The sequence below is a fragment of the Abrus precatorius genome, unplaced genomic scaffold, assembly GCF_003935025.1.
Source record: "Abrus precatorius isolate BTA unplaced genomic scaffold, Abrus_2018 Scaffold6, whole genome shotgun sequence".
Taxonomy (NCBI): Eukaryota; Viridiplantae; Streptophyta; class Magnoliopsida; order Fabales; family Fabaceae; genus Abrus; species Abrus precatorius.
Genome location: NW_020874406.1, coordinates 13,902,060 through 13,918,279, shown reverse-complemented (window position 1 = coordinate 13,918,279; position 16,220 = coordinate 13,902,060). Strand labels below are relative to the sequence as shown.

The window sequence follows — 16,220 nt, the reverse complement described above, 5'->3', positions numbered from 1 at the left end:
AATATAAGTCATTTGTGATAAATTTTTATAGAATTTTTTTTTATTATATAATTACTTAAAAATTAAAAATTTCAAATATTTTTTAATCAATTCTTTTATATTAAATGCTGAGTAGTCAAATTGAAAGTCAACTGTAATTTATTTTATAATATTTTATTATTTAAAATTAATATTTATGAAAAAAACCTTAACATATTTTAAAAATTTATAAAAATATCTTCTCCTCTTTTTCCCCTTCTTCAGCTTCAACACCTGTAACGTTGGTGGCAGCCCCTTAGACAGTCACCAACCTCTGTTTCCTAAGCAATTGAAGCCTGCAAAGACATGAGAAATTGCAAAACATAAATGCATCTTATCGTGTTACTAATACTAAGACAGATTCATCTTACGCTATAAAAGAAAAGGGATAGTTGAAAGAAAGAGAAGGTACCTGCAAGTGGAAGTGAAAGGCAGTGTTCGAGATAGCTTCAACATTTTGGAATACTCTCTCTTCTTCTCTTCACTTGCTACCACAATTCTTACAAGATGGGGTTTTATATTTCTGCTGTCTTTGCGAAATTGAAATTGAAAATATTCCGCTCTATTACCATTAATGTACCTTTCTTCAAATGACGTCGTCTTCTATGAATTTTTGTTTTGGTTCAAACTCACCCAGTCCAAGCCCAACCATATCGGATCCACTCCTTCTGCATAATTCCTCCCTCCCTCACTCAAATCACTGTGTGAAAATAAACAGATTTTCGAACACGTTGCTTAGTGCTTGTTAACGAAAAGTGGCTTTAAATTGACCACACACTGACTCAGGTGGGATGAAGGTTAGGGGTGGGTTTGGAAGTTGGGGGATGGGAGAGAGCGGGAATGGGAGAGGAAGGAGAGGCACTGGGGGAAGTTAGTGGTGGGGGTGGAGGGGTTGAGGAAGAGGGAGTAAACGTGAAGGTCATGGTGAAGGGGTGAAGGTTGGGGGTGGGTTTGAAAGTTGGGGAATTCGAAGGGAGTGGGAGAGGGACTGCAGGGAGGTTAAAGGTGAGGGTGGAGGAGTTGAGGAGGAGGGAGTGGAAGTGAAGGTTAGGGTTAAGGTGAGAAAAGTGAGGCTTCCGCTCGCTGGTTGGAAAGGGGGGAGATTAGAGAGGAAGAAGAAAATTTATTTTGTAAATATATATAGTATATTAAAGATTGTTTAAAATATTTATTTTAAATAATAAAACATTATAAAATAAATAATATAGAATTAATACGTGATTAACAGCAACGCAACTCAGTATTTAAAAGAGAGAAATTAACAGTAAAAATTAAATTTTAAATTTTTAAGATTTCAAATATCTTAAAAAAAATATATAAAAATTTATCACAAAATAATCTATATTTAACCAATAACGTGAATAATTAACATTGGCCGGGACCCTAGACCCGGACCACCCGGAGGATCATGATAAAACCAGGTTGTTCAAAACAAAAGTGTGTGCCAGTCAACGACACTTTTTTATTTTTTATTTTTCTTTTCACACGTTTAAAATACAAAAGCCACGAAGAATATGCGTTAATCGCTGTTGTCACGGTCATTGGTTATACAGAAGAGAAGATAATAAACTAAAACAGAGTCTTCATTCTTCCCATTTCAAAGTCCAAACCAAACCCAAAAACTGCGTTCTTCGAGAGGAAGGCGAAAATGGAAGGCGTTGATCACTTGGCTTTCGAGAGGAACAAGGCGCAGTTCGATGTTGACGAGATGAAGATCGTTTGGGCTGGTTCCCGTGAAGCCTTTGAACTTTCCGATCGGATTTCTCGCCTTGTTGCCAGCGATCCGGTGAGTTCACCTCTTCAATTTCTAATTTTGTGATACTCTTGATCGTTCAATTTCCACGCTTGTTCAAAATCAAAGTGTTCAATTATAAGATTGAACTTTATTTCCTTCTGTTTCTGTCTTATATGTCGCGCAGTCCTACTTTTTACCTACTGTTTTCGCTTTTCATATCTGTTAATGTTAAATTATCTATATTTAAAATTAATTATTGCTTTTTTCCATTGAACAAACTTTTTGTGTGAATAGTGTAGTGGACTTTATGAAAGGGGTGTTAATCATGTTACTCATCATTTATCTACAAAAGACAATAACTTGTGAAGTTGTCAAGGGGTAGTTAATGATTCACTTCACAAATCAGTGTTCAACTTCAACATGTAAAGTGGCTCGCTTCTGTTGCCTGCACTTTTGCTATTAGTTTGGCGATAGATGATGATTATGCATTTTTTGAAAATGAAACGTTGACTAGTTGTCTGTTGTTTCCAGGCATTTAGAAAGGATAACAGAACCATGCTTGATAGAAAGGAGTTATTTAAAAACACTTTGAGAAAAGCAGCTTATGCTTGGAAAAGGATCATCGACCTCCGTCTTAACGGTGAGTTTTCTGCTCTTGGTGTAGTTTGCATTTGGTTTCCAATCGTTTTTTTAAACCTATGGATGCAATTATTTGCCTATTACATTTTTACTGTTCTCTATAATTTTGTAAGTTGCATTCTTACAGAACAGGAAGCTTCTAGGCTCAGATCCTTTGTGGATGAACCTGCATTTACGGATCTTCATTGGGTATAATTCAATTTCTTTTCCTCATTCCATTTTTAACTTCCATGTCATATTTAATAAGTATGTGGATGTGTGTGTGTGTGAGAGAGAGAGAGAGATATCAAAGAAATACAAAATTGACCTGGTATTTTCACAGTCCCTGAAATATATGTTGGGGAAGAGGGATGGCATTGCTTTATTTACTAAATTGAAGGTATCATATTCTTTTGCAGGGAATGTTTTTGCCTGCTATCAAAGGACAAGGCACTGATGAACAGCAGCAAAAATGGTTGCCTCTAGCTTATAAGATGCAAATAATTGGTTGCTATGCCCAAACTGAACTTGGTCATGGGTCCAATGTTCAAGGGCTAGAAACAACTGCAACATTTGATGCTAAAACAGATGAGTTTGTTATCCATAGCCCCACCTTGACTTCAAGTAAAGTGAGTGAACTGGGTGATGGTCTTTTCAATTTTTATTTTTTTTGAGATTATACAATCTTACAGTTTTACTGAGTGCTTTAACAAGTACATTCAGGGAAAACAGCTGTGTTTCTACTTTGTACTTGTATTAGAGGGTATTTGGATATATTATCACGCTTCCTGACACTGATTTAAACAGTGGTGGCCTGGTGGATTGGGTAAAATATCGACGCATGCTGTTGTCTATGCCCGTCTAATTACTGATGGTCAAGACCACGGAGTGCATGGTAATTACCAAATTTTGGCAATCCAAATTTCTGGTGTTGGATTCAGACGTAAATTAATTAACTATCTATCCAATTTGAAGGTTTCATTGTCCAGCTGCGGAGCTTGGATGATCACTTTCCTCTTCGTGGCATTACTATTGGTGATATTGGTATGAAATTTGGAAACGGAGCATATAACACCATGGATAATGGAGTTCTAAAATTTGACCATGTACGAATTCCAAGGAATCAAATGTTAATGAGGTAGTTCTATTTACACATTTGTCCCTTTTCTAGCCTTGTCAGAGGAAAATTAAATGATCCATGTTGGGTGTTTTATGGTATATAATATATAATACATGAATGATCTGTGGGGGTTAAGTGGCAAAAATTTAGAGCACAGGGCAATACATTAAAAAATTGGGTAATCGAACTCTGATAATAATATCAACTACTCAACAACAAGAGCTTTTAGTATCATTATCTCCAACGAATTTGCTGGTGGATTGTTGAAGGTATTTTTGTCCATGAATTGAGAATACCCTAATAATCATACACTGAAACTGCAGCATCATTAATTGCCATATTTCCAGTTAAATGCAATTGTTAATTGGTTTTCTTTTAGATTGTTTACATAGGTAACTAAATAGAAAAGATAGTTCAGAATAGCCAACTGCAATTGACAAAACAGAAACAGGAATAGATGGTTGTGGCTATACTGTGTAGAACTCATCACTACTTGTTCATGGTGAGGGGAAGAGGAGCATTTGGTATAAAGCAAGCAAACAATATCTTAACTTTTATAATACTTTTAGCTGTCACAAGGTGCTTGTCAATTTTTCCCAATGGGAAATACTAGCAACTAACCCTTGTTTCCTACACACTCTATTAACTGGGTGAATTTCATGTTAATCCCACTAAAGAGAGTGGGCCCAGGCTTTTAGTGGTATCCGCATGAAATTTATCCAATAATAGAGAATGAGTTGAAAAAAAATGTGTAAAAGAGTATGTGGCTAACATTGCTCTTTTGCCAGTAGATTCATGGGATGACTGTTCTGTTTTTCAAATCTATCAGGGTTTCACAGGTTACCAGAGAAGGAAAATATATGCACTCCAGTGTTCCAAGACAATTAGTCTATGGTACTATGGTATATGTGAGACAAACAATTGTATCTGATGCATCAACTGCTTTGTCTCGAGCAGTTTGCATTGCTACAAGATATAGTGCTGTTCGAAGACAGTTTGGATCTCATAATGGAGGTCCAGAAACACAGGTAAGTTTTAAAAGCCACCATAGATATGCGTGTTGTTGCTGGTTGATAAGTCTTATTTTATTGAGATATGCTAACAGAAGAGTTTTGTTATATCCTCCTAATAATCTTCTTGGTAATCTTCCTACTACTTTTTAAGTAAGTATTAAATGAAAATATTCATTTATTATTATGTTTAAAACATAAAACATATTAAATACTTTCTTCATTTAGCAATTAGGAGGATTTATAGGAATAAAAAGTAGGAGTATTTTGAATTATTTGCTAATGAAAATCTCTATTTTTTGAAAAATAAGTAATTTTGCTGGAAAACAATAAAAAGGAGGCTAAACCCAAATTACATATTATGATTGAAAAATAAGTGAAATTACTTTAATGCTATCATGTTGCTATTGTCTAATTGGGGAAGTATTGCTTTTGGCCAATATATTTGTTTTGAATGATTTATAAGGAAGGTTGATTAGATTCCTTCTCATCTTGTGCATTAAATTTAATCATATGGTTTTAAAATGTGTATTTATATCTATTGACCAGTAGAAAAAATGCAGATTTGTATTAGTTTGATAGCAAGTTTAATGGGTGTCTTACTTTGTGCTTTTGCATTTCCATTAGGTGATTGATTACAAAACACAGCAGGCTAGGCTCTTCCCTTTGCTGGCTTCTGCTTATGCTTTTAGATTTGTTGGTGAGTGGCTGAAATGGCTTTATATGGACGTGACACAAAGATTGCAAGCTAATGATTTTTCAACATTGCCTGAGGCTCATGCGTGCACTGCTGGATTGAAATCCTTGACAACTGCAGCAACTGCTGTATGTTATTACTTCTGCAGTTCTGTTCATTTCTATGCTGACTGGTCTTAGTTGTAATTCATTATTAAGCTGCTTGAGATAGCATTTAAAATATGATTTTTGCGATAAATGGATAAAATAGTATTTCTATTTATTCATCAAAAGAGACATATTTTGTGAAACTAAAATTGATTTTTCTTGATATCTAACATAATGGATGAAAGGATCCTTTTAGAATGATAAGGTATATGAAAAATCCTTAGCAGCAACTTGTGCAAGATGTTTTGCTTTTGCATAGGAAAAAATCCTGAAAAAGAACACAATGATTCTAATCATTTTAATTTAAACACATAATTTTGCTCAAAGAAAGCCACTCAAAATTATTATATATTAATATATTTTTTACTATTCTTAAAAATATGATCTAATTTCTGTAAGAAATTTTATACATATTTTAAAATTTAAAAATGTGCTTTATGCAAATACAAACAAACAAGTCCTTACAATCAATATTCTTCAATCATTACAATCTGGCATCCTGCTAGTGTCAGTTTAAATAAATAACAGGATATGGCATAGCATGTTGAAGTTTATATACATTGAGAGCTCAATTATACGTTGTATTTATTATGTATTTCTGGTTTCCCGTCTAAAAAATTATTTAGTTTCCTGAATTGCAGTACACTAATCTATTACCATTACTTTATCATTCATGTCATCTATATGATGTGTCTGTGGGATAATTGACTGGATGAATAATCTTTGCATTTAAATGGTCGTAGTGTTGTTGTCATTATCATTGTGCTACTATCCTTTTATGATATCCTAATCTGGTCTTCCCTTTTTAACCCTGAACATTTAATGTTCAATTAAAGTTAAATTAACTTATTTTATAGGATGCAATTGAAGAATGCCGTAAACTATGTGGTGGTCATGGTTACCTTTGTAGCAGTGGTCTCCCTGAGTTATTTGCAGTTTATGTTCCAGCCTGCACATATGAAGGAGACAATACTGTGCTGCTTTTACAGGTTTGTTAAATGTTAAATATATGTTATAATATTATTTCATTTACTCTTTACTAAGTCCTTCCAGCTATTAATAGGATTTAAAGTGCAGCATGACAAAGCCATTTGTTTAGAGCTAGGTTTTTGTTTGTGTTTGACATGCTTTCATACATTTTTTAGAACACCTATGTAATGGAGTAAAGTCCTTACATTTGTTGGTTTTGGATCTAAAATATATTGAGTTATATTATTGGAAAAAAAAAAAAAGGATTTTGGGATTGTCAAATCTGTAGTATGTTACAAAAGTAAGAAAGTTCTAAAAGGATAGAAATGAGTGAAATAATGATTCTTAATTTTGCTTTCTATTTCCATGTGGCCGAGTCTAAACTTCATGCCTGATATATGTCTCTACTCATGTCCTTTCTACATTTCTGTGCCTCATATTACATAACCGTGCATTCTGCCTTAGGAGGGTTTTTAGGAATAGTTAGGTTGTTTTGACAACTTCCAGAAAATCTCATATAGGTGGCAAGGCATCTCATGAAGAGTATTTCTCATCTGGGCTCTGGAAATAAGCCTGTTGGTACTACAGCTTATATGGCTCGACTGGAACAACTGATGCAATATCGCTCTGATGTTAAAAAAGGTATGGTCAAATTGAAGATTGTGCAAACTCTAACCATATTAATTTTATGATATCCAAATCAATATTATTATAGTCAATAATACCAACCATGCTTGCGTCCTTTATGAGTTGACGTATTATACTTGTTTTGATTCCTTTCAGCTGAGGATTGGTTGAAGCCTAATGTAGTGCTGGAAGCTTTTGAAGCTAGGGCTGCTAGGATGTCTGTTGCTTGTGCTCAAAATCTTAGCAAGTTCACTAATCCTGAAGAGGGTAAATGATTCAATCTTATTTAAGTCACAAGCTGTATCCACTTGTCCTTTGTAGTTGATTTTATTCCTTGGCGTGTGATGGTGGAGAACAGGGCTGGGAAGTGGTTTTCATTGACTGATCTGTGTCACTGGAAAGATGCTAAAACATAGAAATCACCTGACTACGGACATGATACTGGTTTCTTACATGTTGAAAGAATAAATTGAATATGCAGTTCTGTTAAAAATTGCGTCTCTTTCACACATTCTGTTTGTATAGATGACATACAATGTAAATTTTATACTAATAATAAAATGGCACATTTTAAACAAACAAGTGTTTTAAAGGTCCAGAAATTAAAAAAGAAAAGTCATTATCATTAAAAATATACATAGATCACCTCAAGATGTACAAAATTTCTTGAAACTGAATGTTGATTTATTATTGTAATTTGTGCGACATGGTTGGATATTGTTATGTTGTTTGCTAATGGCTTTCCTGACAGCAGGTTTTCAGGAGCTCTCACCTGATTTAGTTGAGGCAGCGGTTGCACATTGCCAGCTAATTGTTGTTTCCAAGTGAGCTTCTTCCAAATTTTACATGTTGGTTGTTTCCTTATACACTATACGGTTGCATCTCTTGATTTACAATATTACTGCATTGTTCCGGGGAAAGAATGAATCTATTATATTTAATCTAGAGAAACACATAATATTAGTCACCTTTCCTCTTCCTTTTTATTTTATTTTTATTGTGTGTGTGTGTCAATGTCTATAGTGGAAATATAGCATGATGGGCTTTCTTTCATGTGAAGGCACCATAGTGAAAGGAGTCCAAATAAAACATACAACTTTTTTTTGTTATATTAGGAGATTAGAATTCTTTATTTGAAACTAGGATTTGCTTGAATATTCTACATACAAATTGATCAAACCCTATGTTTTTTAGATTTATTGAGAAGTTGCAGCAAAGTATACCTGGAAAGGGTGTGAAACAGCAATTAGAAGCTCTTTGCAGCATTTATGCCTTGTTTCTTCTTCATAAGCATCTGGGTGAATTTCTTTCCACTGGCTGCATTAACCCAAAACAAGGATCACTTGCAGATGAGCAGCTGAGAAACTTGTACTCACAGGTTTGCCCTAAAGATTTCAAGTCAATAGCTTCTTCTGGTATTTATATCTTAATTATTATATGAAGGCTGATGATTTTAAGCGTGGTTAGGTTCGTCCAAATGCAATTGCACTCGTTGATGCATTTAATTACACTGATCACTACCTTGGTTCGATTCTTGGGCGTTATGATGGAAATGTGTATCCGCAGTTGTACGATGAGGCATGGAAGGATCCTTTGAATGATTCAATTATTCCTGATGGCTTTAAAGAGTATGTTCAACCTATGCTTAAGCAACAACTACGTAATGCTAGACTCTAGTTGATTTTATAGCTATGCTGTTTTGTATCTAAGAAATTTATCAGCACTATCGTGGTTTACAAGTGTCAATAAATTTATCACAAGGATAAATAAATTTATAGTTCTTAATATAAGATATTTTATTAAATTATAGAAGTATTTATTATTTCCTTTTTCATATCTTCTCATATAAATATTAAACCTTTTTATTTTTTAGCAATTAATATGATAATAAAGTTTGACTTTAAATAAAGATAAAGTTAAATTATTATAATTAATTTTAAAAATTTTAATGCATAACCAATATTAATTACATTTTTTAAAATTTGTGTAATGTAATTGAAATGATCTTATTAAAAGAACTAGAAAGAGTAGTATATGCATAAAATTATGGTAATACATGATGAAGTATGCTTAATAACAAAATTTTTATCTCAACATATTCTTCTAAGTATATTTTTAATATGCTTTTTGTAATTGATTTATATTTTAAAAAATAAATACTTTATAAAAGTTGATTATATTTTAAATTTTATAAAAATGATTAATTATATAAGTGTATTAAAGAGTTTATTGTTAAAAATTTTTTATAGGACCAGTATATGTAGGATAATGTTTTGTAACAACAAAATGGGACAATAAATTTATAAAAAATTAAAAAAAGAGAGAGACAACAAAAAATTATTATCTTTAATTTTGGAGTATAATTATCCTAATAATTTTTTTCTTGATTACATTTTGTTTATTAATTTATTTAACAAATACTATACTAAAAATAAAGTATATTATTTTTTGACTAAATTAGTAATTAATTTTATCAAATATTTTATTTAATAAATTTAACTTAATTTTTTAATTAAAATAAATTCATTAACTTTTAACTAAATTGTAACTTTTTCTAATAATAAATTCTTTATAGCAATCAACATCTTTCTCAATCAGTTAATAAATATTGGTCATATACATATTTGGTGATTGATTTTAAATAATTAAAAAATTTGTTTACAAATATAAATATATAATAAATATTGATTCTTTAATAAAATTATTATTTTAAGAACTTTGCTATATCCTCTTACTTTATAAAGTAAGTTCATTTATTATTATATTGAAAACATAAAATACATTAAATACTTTTTTGTTAATAATTAGAAAGATTTGTAAGAATAAAGAGTAGGAAGATTTAGAATTATTCCTATTTTAAATACTTAATTTAATCTTAAGATGTTAGTAGAATTGTTAATTAATTTCAGGATATTCTTTTCCTTTTTGGACTTTTTAGATGTTTCTCGGCAGACAATGAGTGGTTGCTATAGTGATTGCGCTTCACAAATAAATATTTATTATACCCATTAACTAGTCAGCCATCATATCAACCAAAAATTAATAATCGATATTAGAATTAATGAGACCATCAACGCATGTAGTGATAGAGATGTTGCGATGTAGGGGAATCACTAAAGGGGGCTGCTATCCAAACAAATAATGCACACCTTGCCAACTAATTTGGGTAATATCAGATCTAATTCAAACAAGAACTTTTTATATTTGGAATATTCTTGATATAACCTTAAATGGTATAATTGATTATACAAAGATAATGCTGTTTATAATTGTTAAAAAAATTCCATGAAAAATATTGTAATGATAATTTTAAAACAACTTTAATAATATAAAGTAATTTATTTTGACACACAAAATTTTAGTCAATATTATAAAATAAAAAAGATAAATTTTAAGAGTGTGTTGTTATTATATTCTCATAATTAATTTTGATAGTGAAATTTAGTGTTTGACATGAGATTGTCGAGCTCATTACTCATACCAAATTTCCTGCCTTTGTGAATATTAAAAATTTAGCTTAAAAAACAACTGAAATCAGCATTTTGAGATGCACTGCACTTGTCCCGAGCGACTTGCGTCCTTACCTTCTTCCCTTGCGTATAGAGAGACAGATTTGGTCGTGAGATTTTTGACATTTACGTCGACATGCTTTATAATTTGACCAGTTTTATATTTGAATTATTAAAATTTGAAAAAGTATGTAATGTTATATATAAAAATATATATGTTTCTATTTGACACATACACAATTAACAACATGAAAAGCATCCTAAAGAGGAAGAATTTTCTAACGGTGCAACTTGGCAATCGGTGACAATGAGTGGTGTGATCAGTATATATTGATACCGAATGGAGCCACCAACTGAGCCTTCATACTTTACCCACTCGTTCAATTTGATCAAGACTATTATATATATGACAAGACGAACAGAGAGAAATAATGGTAGTAAAACATAATTTTTATATAATGAAAAATAAAAAGTAAATATAAAAACCAAACCTTCCTTTTGAAAGAACCAGTACTGTGAAGTTGTATGCCGTATTTTGTATGTCAAATACAGTGAAATTGTCTAAACTTTCTTGTTTTTCGTAGTGATTCGACATCTTCATCTTCGATTGAACTATTTTAGGGACTTCTTCCTTCTGAATACAGTTTCTTGAAAATTGTCCTTTTTAAACATTTCTTTTGTTATTTCCTCGCAATTCCTTATTCATGCTTACAGGTAAACAATTTCTTTAGGCTATAATTGAAATACATATAAAATTTTATTATTTAAATAGACGAAATAATTTATGTTCTTGCTAAAATTATCCTTAATTGATATAAAAAGGCACGTGAGAAACGGATCATAAAATAAAATGATGACCATAGGGGTCCGTATTCTTTCTTTTTCTTTAGTTTTCTTTGTCTCCATTTTTAATTTTCGGGGGACAGCGGATGAGGAAACGGACATGGACAGTGTGACACCTAATCTTTCACTTAAACATCAATTATGAAACAGAGAGATTCCACTTGCGATCCAAGAGCCACATGAGGCACTATGTCATTGGAAGGGCATGAAAAACTGCGGTAACGCCAAGAAATGAACATCAATCAATCACTGCTTAAAAATAACACATTTTAATTTGCATGAAGTGAAGATATTACTAAAATGAATGTTAGTGTAGAAAAGAACGTCAGTGAGTTATAGTGACTATTGCTGTACAAGACTTTGTTTGATGTAATTATATCCACAGTAAATTATGTGTTATTCACTTCAACTTTGCTTTCTGTGTTAATTAATTTATAGAAAGAGAAATTTGTTAATTTCTAAATTAATAAATTGCGCAGATCACCGGTCTTCGTTATTCTTTTTCATTTATATAAACAAATTAACATATATAAAAAATGACCCAGCTTTTTCTACTGAAAGCTAGTTGTCCTTCTTTGTTAATGATATAGATTTAGATAATTAAAAAACAACCCCCCCCCCCCCCCCAACCCCCCTTCTCTAAAAAAAGAGCATTTAACCCTAAAAAGTGACTATCGCTACCTCTCCTTTCATGATTAAAATCAACTCTCAAAATCTTTTAGCGTTAACCCTAAAAAACAAAAAATTGTTCTTAACAAAATTATTACTTATAGGTTTTTCTACAAGGGGGAAAACAGAGTTGATACGTAACGATTTTTGTTGCACACCCAAAATGCCAAAAAAGAAAAAGAATGGAGAGAGAGAGAGAGAGAGAAGAAGAAGAATATAACGCCAACAATGCAACTGTTTCTCTTTTGCAAATGGACCCATTTCGTAATGTGAAAAAATGTAGATAGCACCTTAGCTCAACTGAAGCCAGCGCTATTTGAAGCTACCTCCTCTACTCTATTTCCATTCACTCCACTTCCACTACTTTTCACACCTCACCCCAATAACATGGATTCAGAAGTGAGAATTGAGAATAACAACAAGAATATGAAAAAGAGAGGCAGTGATGGGAAGCACCCAACGTATCGAGGGGTACGCATGAGACACTGGGGAAAATGGGTATCAGAAATAAGAGAGCCAAGAAAAAAGTCCAGAATTTGGCTTGGCACTTTTTCCACGCCAGAGATGGCGGCTCGAGCCCATGATGTTGCGGCTCTCACCATCAAAGGCTCCAGCGCTTTCCTCAATTTCCCCGAACTAGCCTCACACCTTCCACGCCCACTCACCACTTCCCCTAAAGACATCCAAGCCGCCGCCGCCCAAGCAGCTCAATTCAATTACCACCACCAAACCAAAACCTGTTATCAAGCCCAAGCCCAAGCCCAGGCCCAAGAATCCTCGACCGACGATGATGACACGTTCTTCGACCTCCCTGATCTTTTGCTCGACTCAAGTAATTGTGCAGGTGAGTTTCATTACTCCGCGCCGTGGCTCGTGGCCGGAGCTGAACTTCTAGACACGTGTCTCCGGCTGGAAGAGCCTCCTTTCCCTTGGGAGTCTTACTAAATTTGTAAAATTAAAAATGCTACTTTGCTAGCTTGTTTAAAAATTGTGTTTATATTTTTGTAAATTAAAAATAATTATTCGGTTTAAGTTAAATTAATATATTTACTTTGAAAATATTTTTGATTGGGCTGCATTTTTTCTTCCTTAGCCGCTATAATAATACATGTACGATTTATTTAGTTTGCGTCCAATATTCGCGCGTTTTTGTACTTTCGGGGTAGTCTTGTAGAAGTTGATTGCTGAGTAAAAAAATTACTTTTTAATAAATATATTTTTTACATTTGATAAATTTTTAAATAAAAAATAAATAGGGGTTTGACCAAACAATTTGTAAGTTCAAAATTAAATGTGTTAAACCCATGGGTCCAGCACTCCAATCCAAAATTTAAAATTTGCTTAGAACTCAATCATTCAGGGCCGTATTATCTTGTCAATAAATATGATTTCGTCGATTATTACTATTTAGTATTTACCAAGAGAAAACGAGTAGAAGGCTTGATCGCCAATCTAAAATTTTATCTGATTTTATTAATATCATCAATTCTGAGTTGATTTTAAATATATAGAAATAATAAATTGTATTATTTTATGTAATAATTATTTATTTTGAATGCAAATATACTTTTAAATACTTAAAACTATTTTTTCAAAAATCTTTTTGTTTCACAGAAAGATATGTTATATGTACAGTCATTGGACAATTGGCACTCTGAGGTACAATCAAACCAACCTTTTTACACATGCGTGCACTTGCTTGATCGTCTTATCCGCTCTTCTCTTTTTTATTATCGATTTATTTTATAAAAGCATATACGACAAAAAATTTGTTTATAAAAGCATATGAATAGATTTCTTTTTCTTTATCTTTTGCATTCCCTTATATTATGGTTTTTGTATAATTTAAATTTTCTATTTTTTAATTATTATAATTAAGTTATTCTATTTAGAGGAACTGGACAGATTTGATATGCAAATATTTAAATTTGAGAATTTTCAATTTTGAAAATATATTTTTTATGAATTTTGAGTTGAAGAGAAGTTTAAAATAACTTAATGAGTTTATTTCATAAAAGATTTAAGGGCAAAATTGATAAATCAAAAGTTTGAGATAAAAAATACCGCAAAAGAAAATTAACTGTAACAAATAAAAATGCTAGAAGACTTAATTACAATAATTAAAAATTAAGAGACTAATGGTACTTTCACTGTGCCAAAAAACAGAAATTTCTATCAATCCTTGAAGGCTATCGTTCAGCGCAAAAAAAGCAAAAAACAAATCATCAATTTTATTTAAAAATGCTTATTTTTAATTTTTAAATATAAATGATAATAAAAAATAACTCAAATGAATAAGTTTTATAGAACCAGAGATTTACAAAACAATTTAAAATTCCAAAGAATAAAATGACTGACTAATATGATTGCAATAATTTAGAGGTTTATTTTATTAAAAATAAAAAATTATTATAATTACATGTAACCATTTTTTTATTTGTTATACCACCACCTTTTTTTTAATAATCCGTTATACCATCACTTTCAAATCAATGTCAATACCAAAGTCGTATTATAACAATCGTTATACTTACCAAAAAGTGATACAAGTGACAAGGTCACTTAACTTGGCATTTTCCAGCACACACGCACATTAATTTAACTTTTTGGGAGAACTATTAAAATAATATTGTTTTAAATTTAAGTTCATTTTTTAAAATTTTATTATTTGTCGTATTAACTTATATCGGGTTCTTAATTAATCAATAGCTATACCAACAACGGTGAAGATTAAAAGTGTTTAATTATTGCTTCAATTATTTGATTCCATTATTCATTTTAATTTAGTGATTCCTTTGTCTTACCCTTCCAACAAGTTTACATTTAACGATAAAAAGAAAAATGTTTGTTTATCTTGAATTTAACCCTTTTTTTTTTAAACAAAATATATATTATTAAAGAAAATTTAAGAGGAACTCAAAATTTATATATATAAAGAAAAAAATTAATACTTATTCAAAAAATAAAATCTAGAAACATACTTATGTAAAGTTAAGGCGGAAACAATTTCATGGATTCAGATACCAATCTGCTAACAAACAAATTTCTCTTTTACTAACAAGTGATAGTCATTTCCAAGACCTTAGAATAATAGAATCTATGACTTCTTTTTCATCCAAAATACTATTAAAAAATATTATTCTATTTTTATGTAACTACAAAGATCACACTGTACTTACTCAAATAATTAATAAACACATCCTTTCTTGCTTAAAACAAAAACACTTCTTGCTTAGGTGAAAGGTAATTATAAATGATAATTAGAATTGAGTATAACTAAAATTTGCAAACATTATTTATAATGAGAAGAAATATTTACTTAAAAAGTGTATTTTCAGTTATAAATAGTTATAAAAAAAAAAGTTATAGAGTAAGCGTGAATTATGGGAACCATTTTAACACCCACTTCTTCTATACTTGTATATATAATTTAATATATTAACTTTTAAATAAAAAAATTACATGTACAAATAAATTGAGGATAATTTATTCTTACATTAATAGTATAAAATATTTTTGTGTTATTTATATTTTAATAACTGCATCCAATCTTTAAAATGTTTTATAAGAATCCTAACTTATAAGCATATTGTACTTGAAAAATGACACTTGAGCATTGTTAAATTTTTTATAATTAATTTTAATAGTAAAATAACATCATTATTTTATTAACTTGCCAATTAAGGTATATTAAAATGTTTTATTTAACTTAAATATAAGTAAAATTTGAGTATTTAAGTAATTAAGGAATATGTATATGTTAAGGAGTGACAAAATAGGTTTATCTTAATGAACTGAGCCATTTTAACCCTTTTAAAATGGTGTTATTGATAAAAACAAAGTTATCAATAACCATGTATTGGATTTTAAATATTCGTAATTTTATTATTTTGTATTTTATCTCCAGGTTAATTTGTCAATTAGTTATAAAATGTGAGTTTTAGAGAGCGATGATGAGAAAATGATGTAGCCCTTTTGATTAGAATTATATCCTAAAACGAGACATAACTAAGATTTGAAATCAAATTTATGAGGATTATAAGGTTGTAAAGGGATAGCAAGCACAACCAAATATTTTGAGGAACTTGTAATATGGTGTTGTGTAAAACAAAATTTCATGAGGGCTAACATTGTTAAGGTTTGGTGTAGACAATATATTAATAAGAGATGTAGCAGTAAGAAAAGCTTTTTCCCAAAAGCTTAAAAGAAGTGAGGCTTGAGCTAAAAGAGTAAGACTCATCTCAGTAATATGTCTATGT

At 30.9% G+C, this 16,220-nt stretch overlaps 2 protein-coding genes across 3 annotated transcripts; both read left to right on the top strand.

Moving 5' to 3' along the window:
• The first annotated feature begins 1,533 nt into the window (after positions 1-1,533).
• On the top strand, positions 1,534-8,737 carry LOC113868925 (peroxisomal acyl-coenzyme A oxidase 1-like). Of its 2 annotated transcripts, none has more exons than XM_027504928.1 (14): positions 1,534-1,789; positions 2,285-2,393; positions 2,520-2,581; positions 2,791-3,000; positions 3,179-3,266; positions 3,347-3,509; positions 4,321-4,519; positions 5,129-5,326; positions 6,202-6,333; positions 6,835-6,955; positions 7,097-7,207; positions 7,695-7,764; positions 8,135-8,318; positions 8,408-8,737. In XM_027504928.1, exons 1-14 carry the CDS (start codon positions 1,667-1,669, stop codon positions 8,615-8,617), a joined length of 1,980 nt encoding a protein of 659 aa, XP_027360729.1. In that variant the 5' UTR covers positions 1,534-1,666; the 3' UTR covers positions 8,618-8,737. The 2 variants fall into 2 exon arrangements, with proteins under 2 accessions (XP_027360729.1, XP_027360728.1); XM_027504927.1 differs by having other exon boundaries at positions 1,534-1,804.
• Positions 8,738-12,374: 3,637 nt separating this feature from the next.
• On the top strand, positions 12,375-12,906 carry LOC113869821 (ethylene-responsive transcription factor ERF039-like). The gene has a single exon (XM_027506314.1). It carries the CDS (start codon positions 12,388-12,390, stop codon positions 12,904-12,906), a length of 519 nt encoding a protein of 172 aa, XP_027362115.1. The 5' UTR covers positions 12,375-12,387.
• Positions 12,907-16,220: the final 3,314 nt, after the last annotated feature.

Bases quoted from the DNA above. Each gene is read 5' to 3' on its own strand.
- LOC113868925 (XM_027504927.1), top strand. From the start codon at position 1,667: ATGGAAGGCGTTGATCACTTGGCTTTCGAGAGGAACAAGGCGCAGTTC. The intron at 5,327-6,201 runs GTATGTTATTAC...CTTATTTTATAG, and splicing joins TGACAACTGCAGCAACTGCT to GATGCAATTGAAGAATGCCG. The intron at 6,956-7,096 runs GTATGGTCAAAT...GATTCCTTTCAG, and splicing joins TCGCTCTGATGTTAAAAAAG to CTGAGGATTGGTTGAAGCCT.
- LOC113869821 (XM_027506314.1), top strand. From the start codon at position 12,388: ATGAAAAAGAGAGGCAGTGATGGGAAGCACCCAACGTATCGAGGGGTA.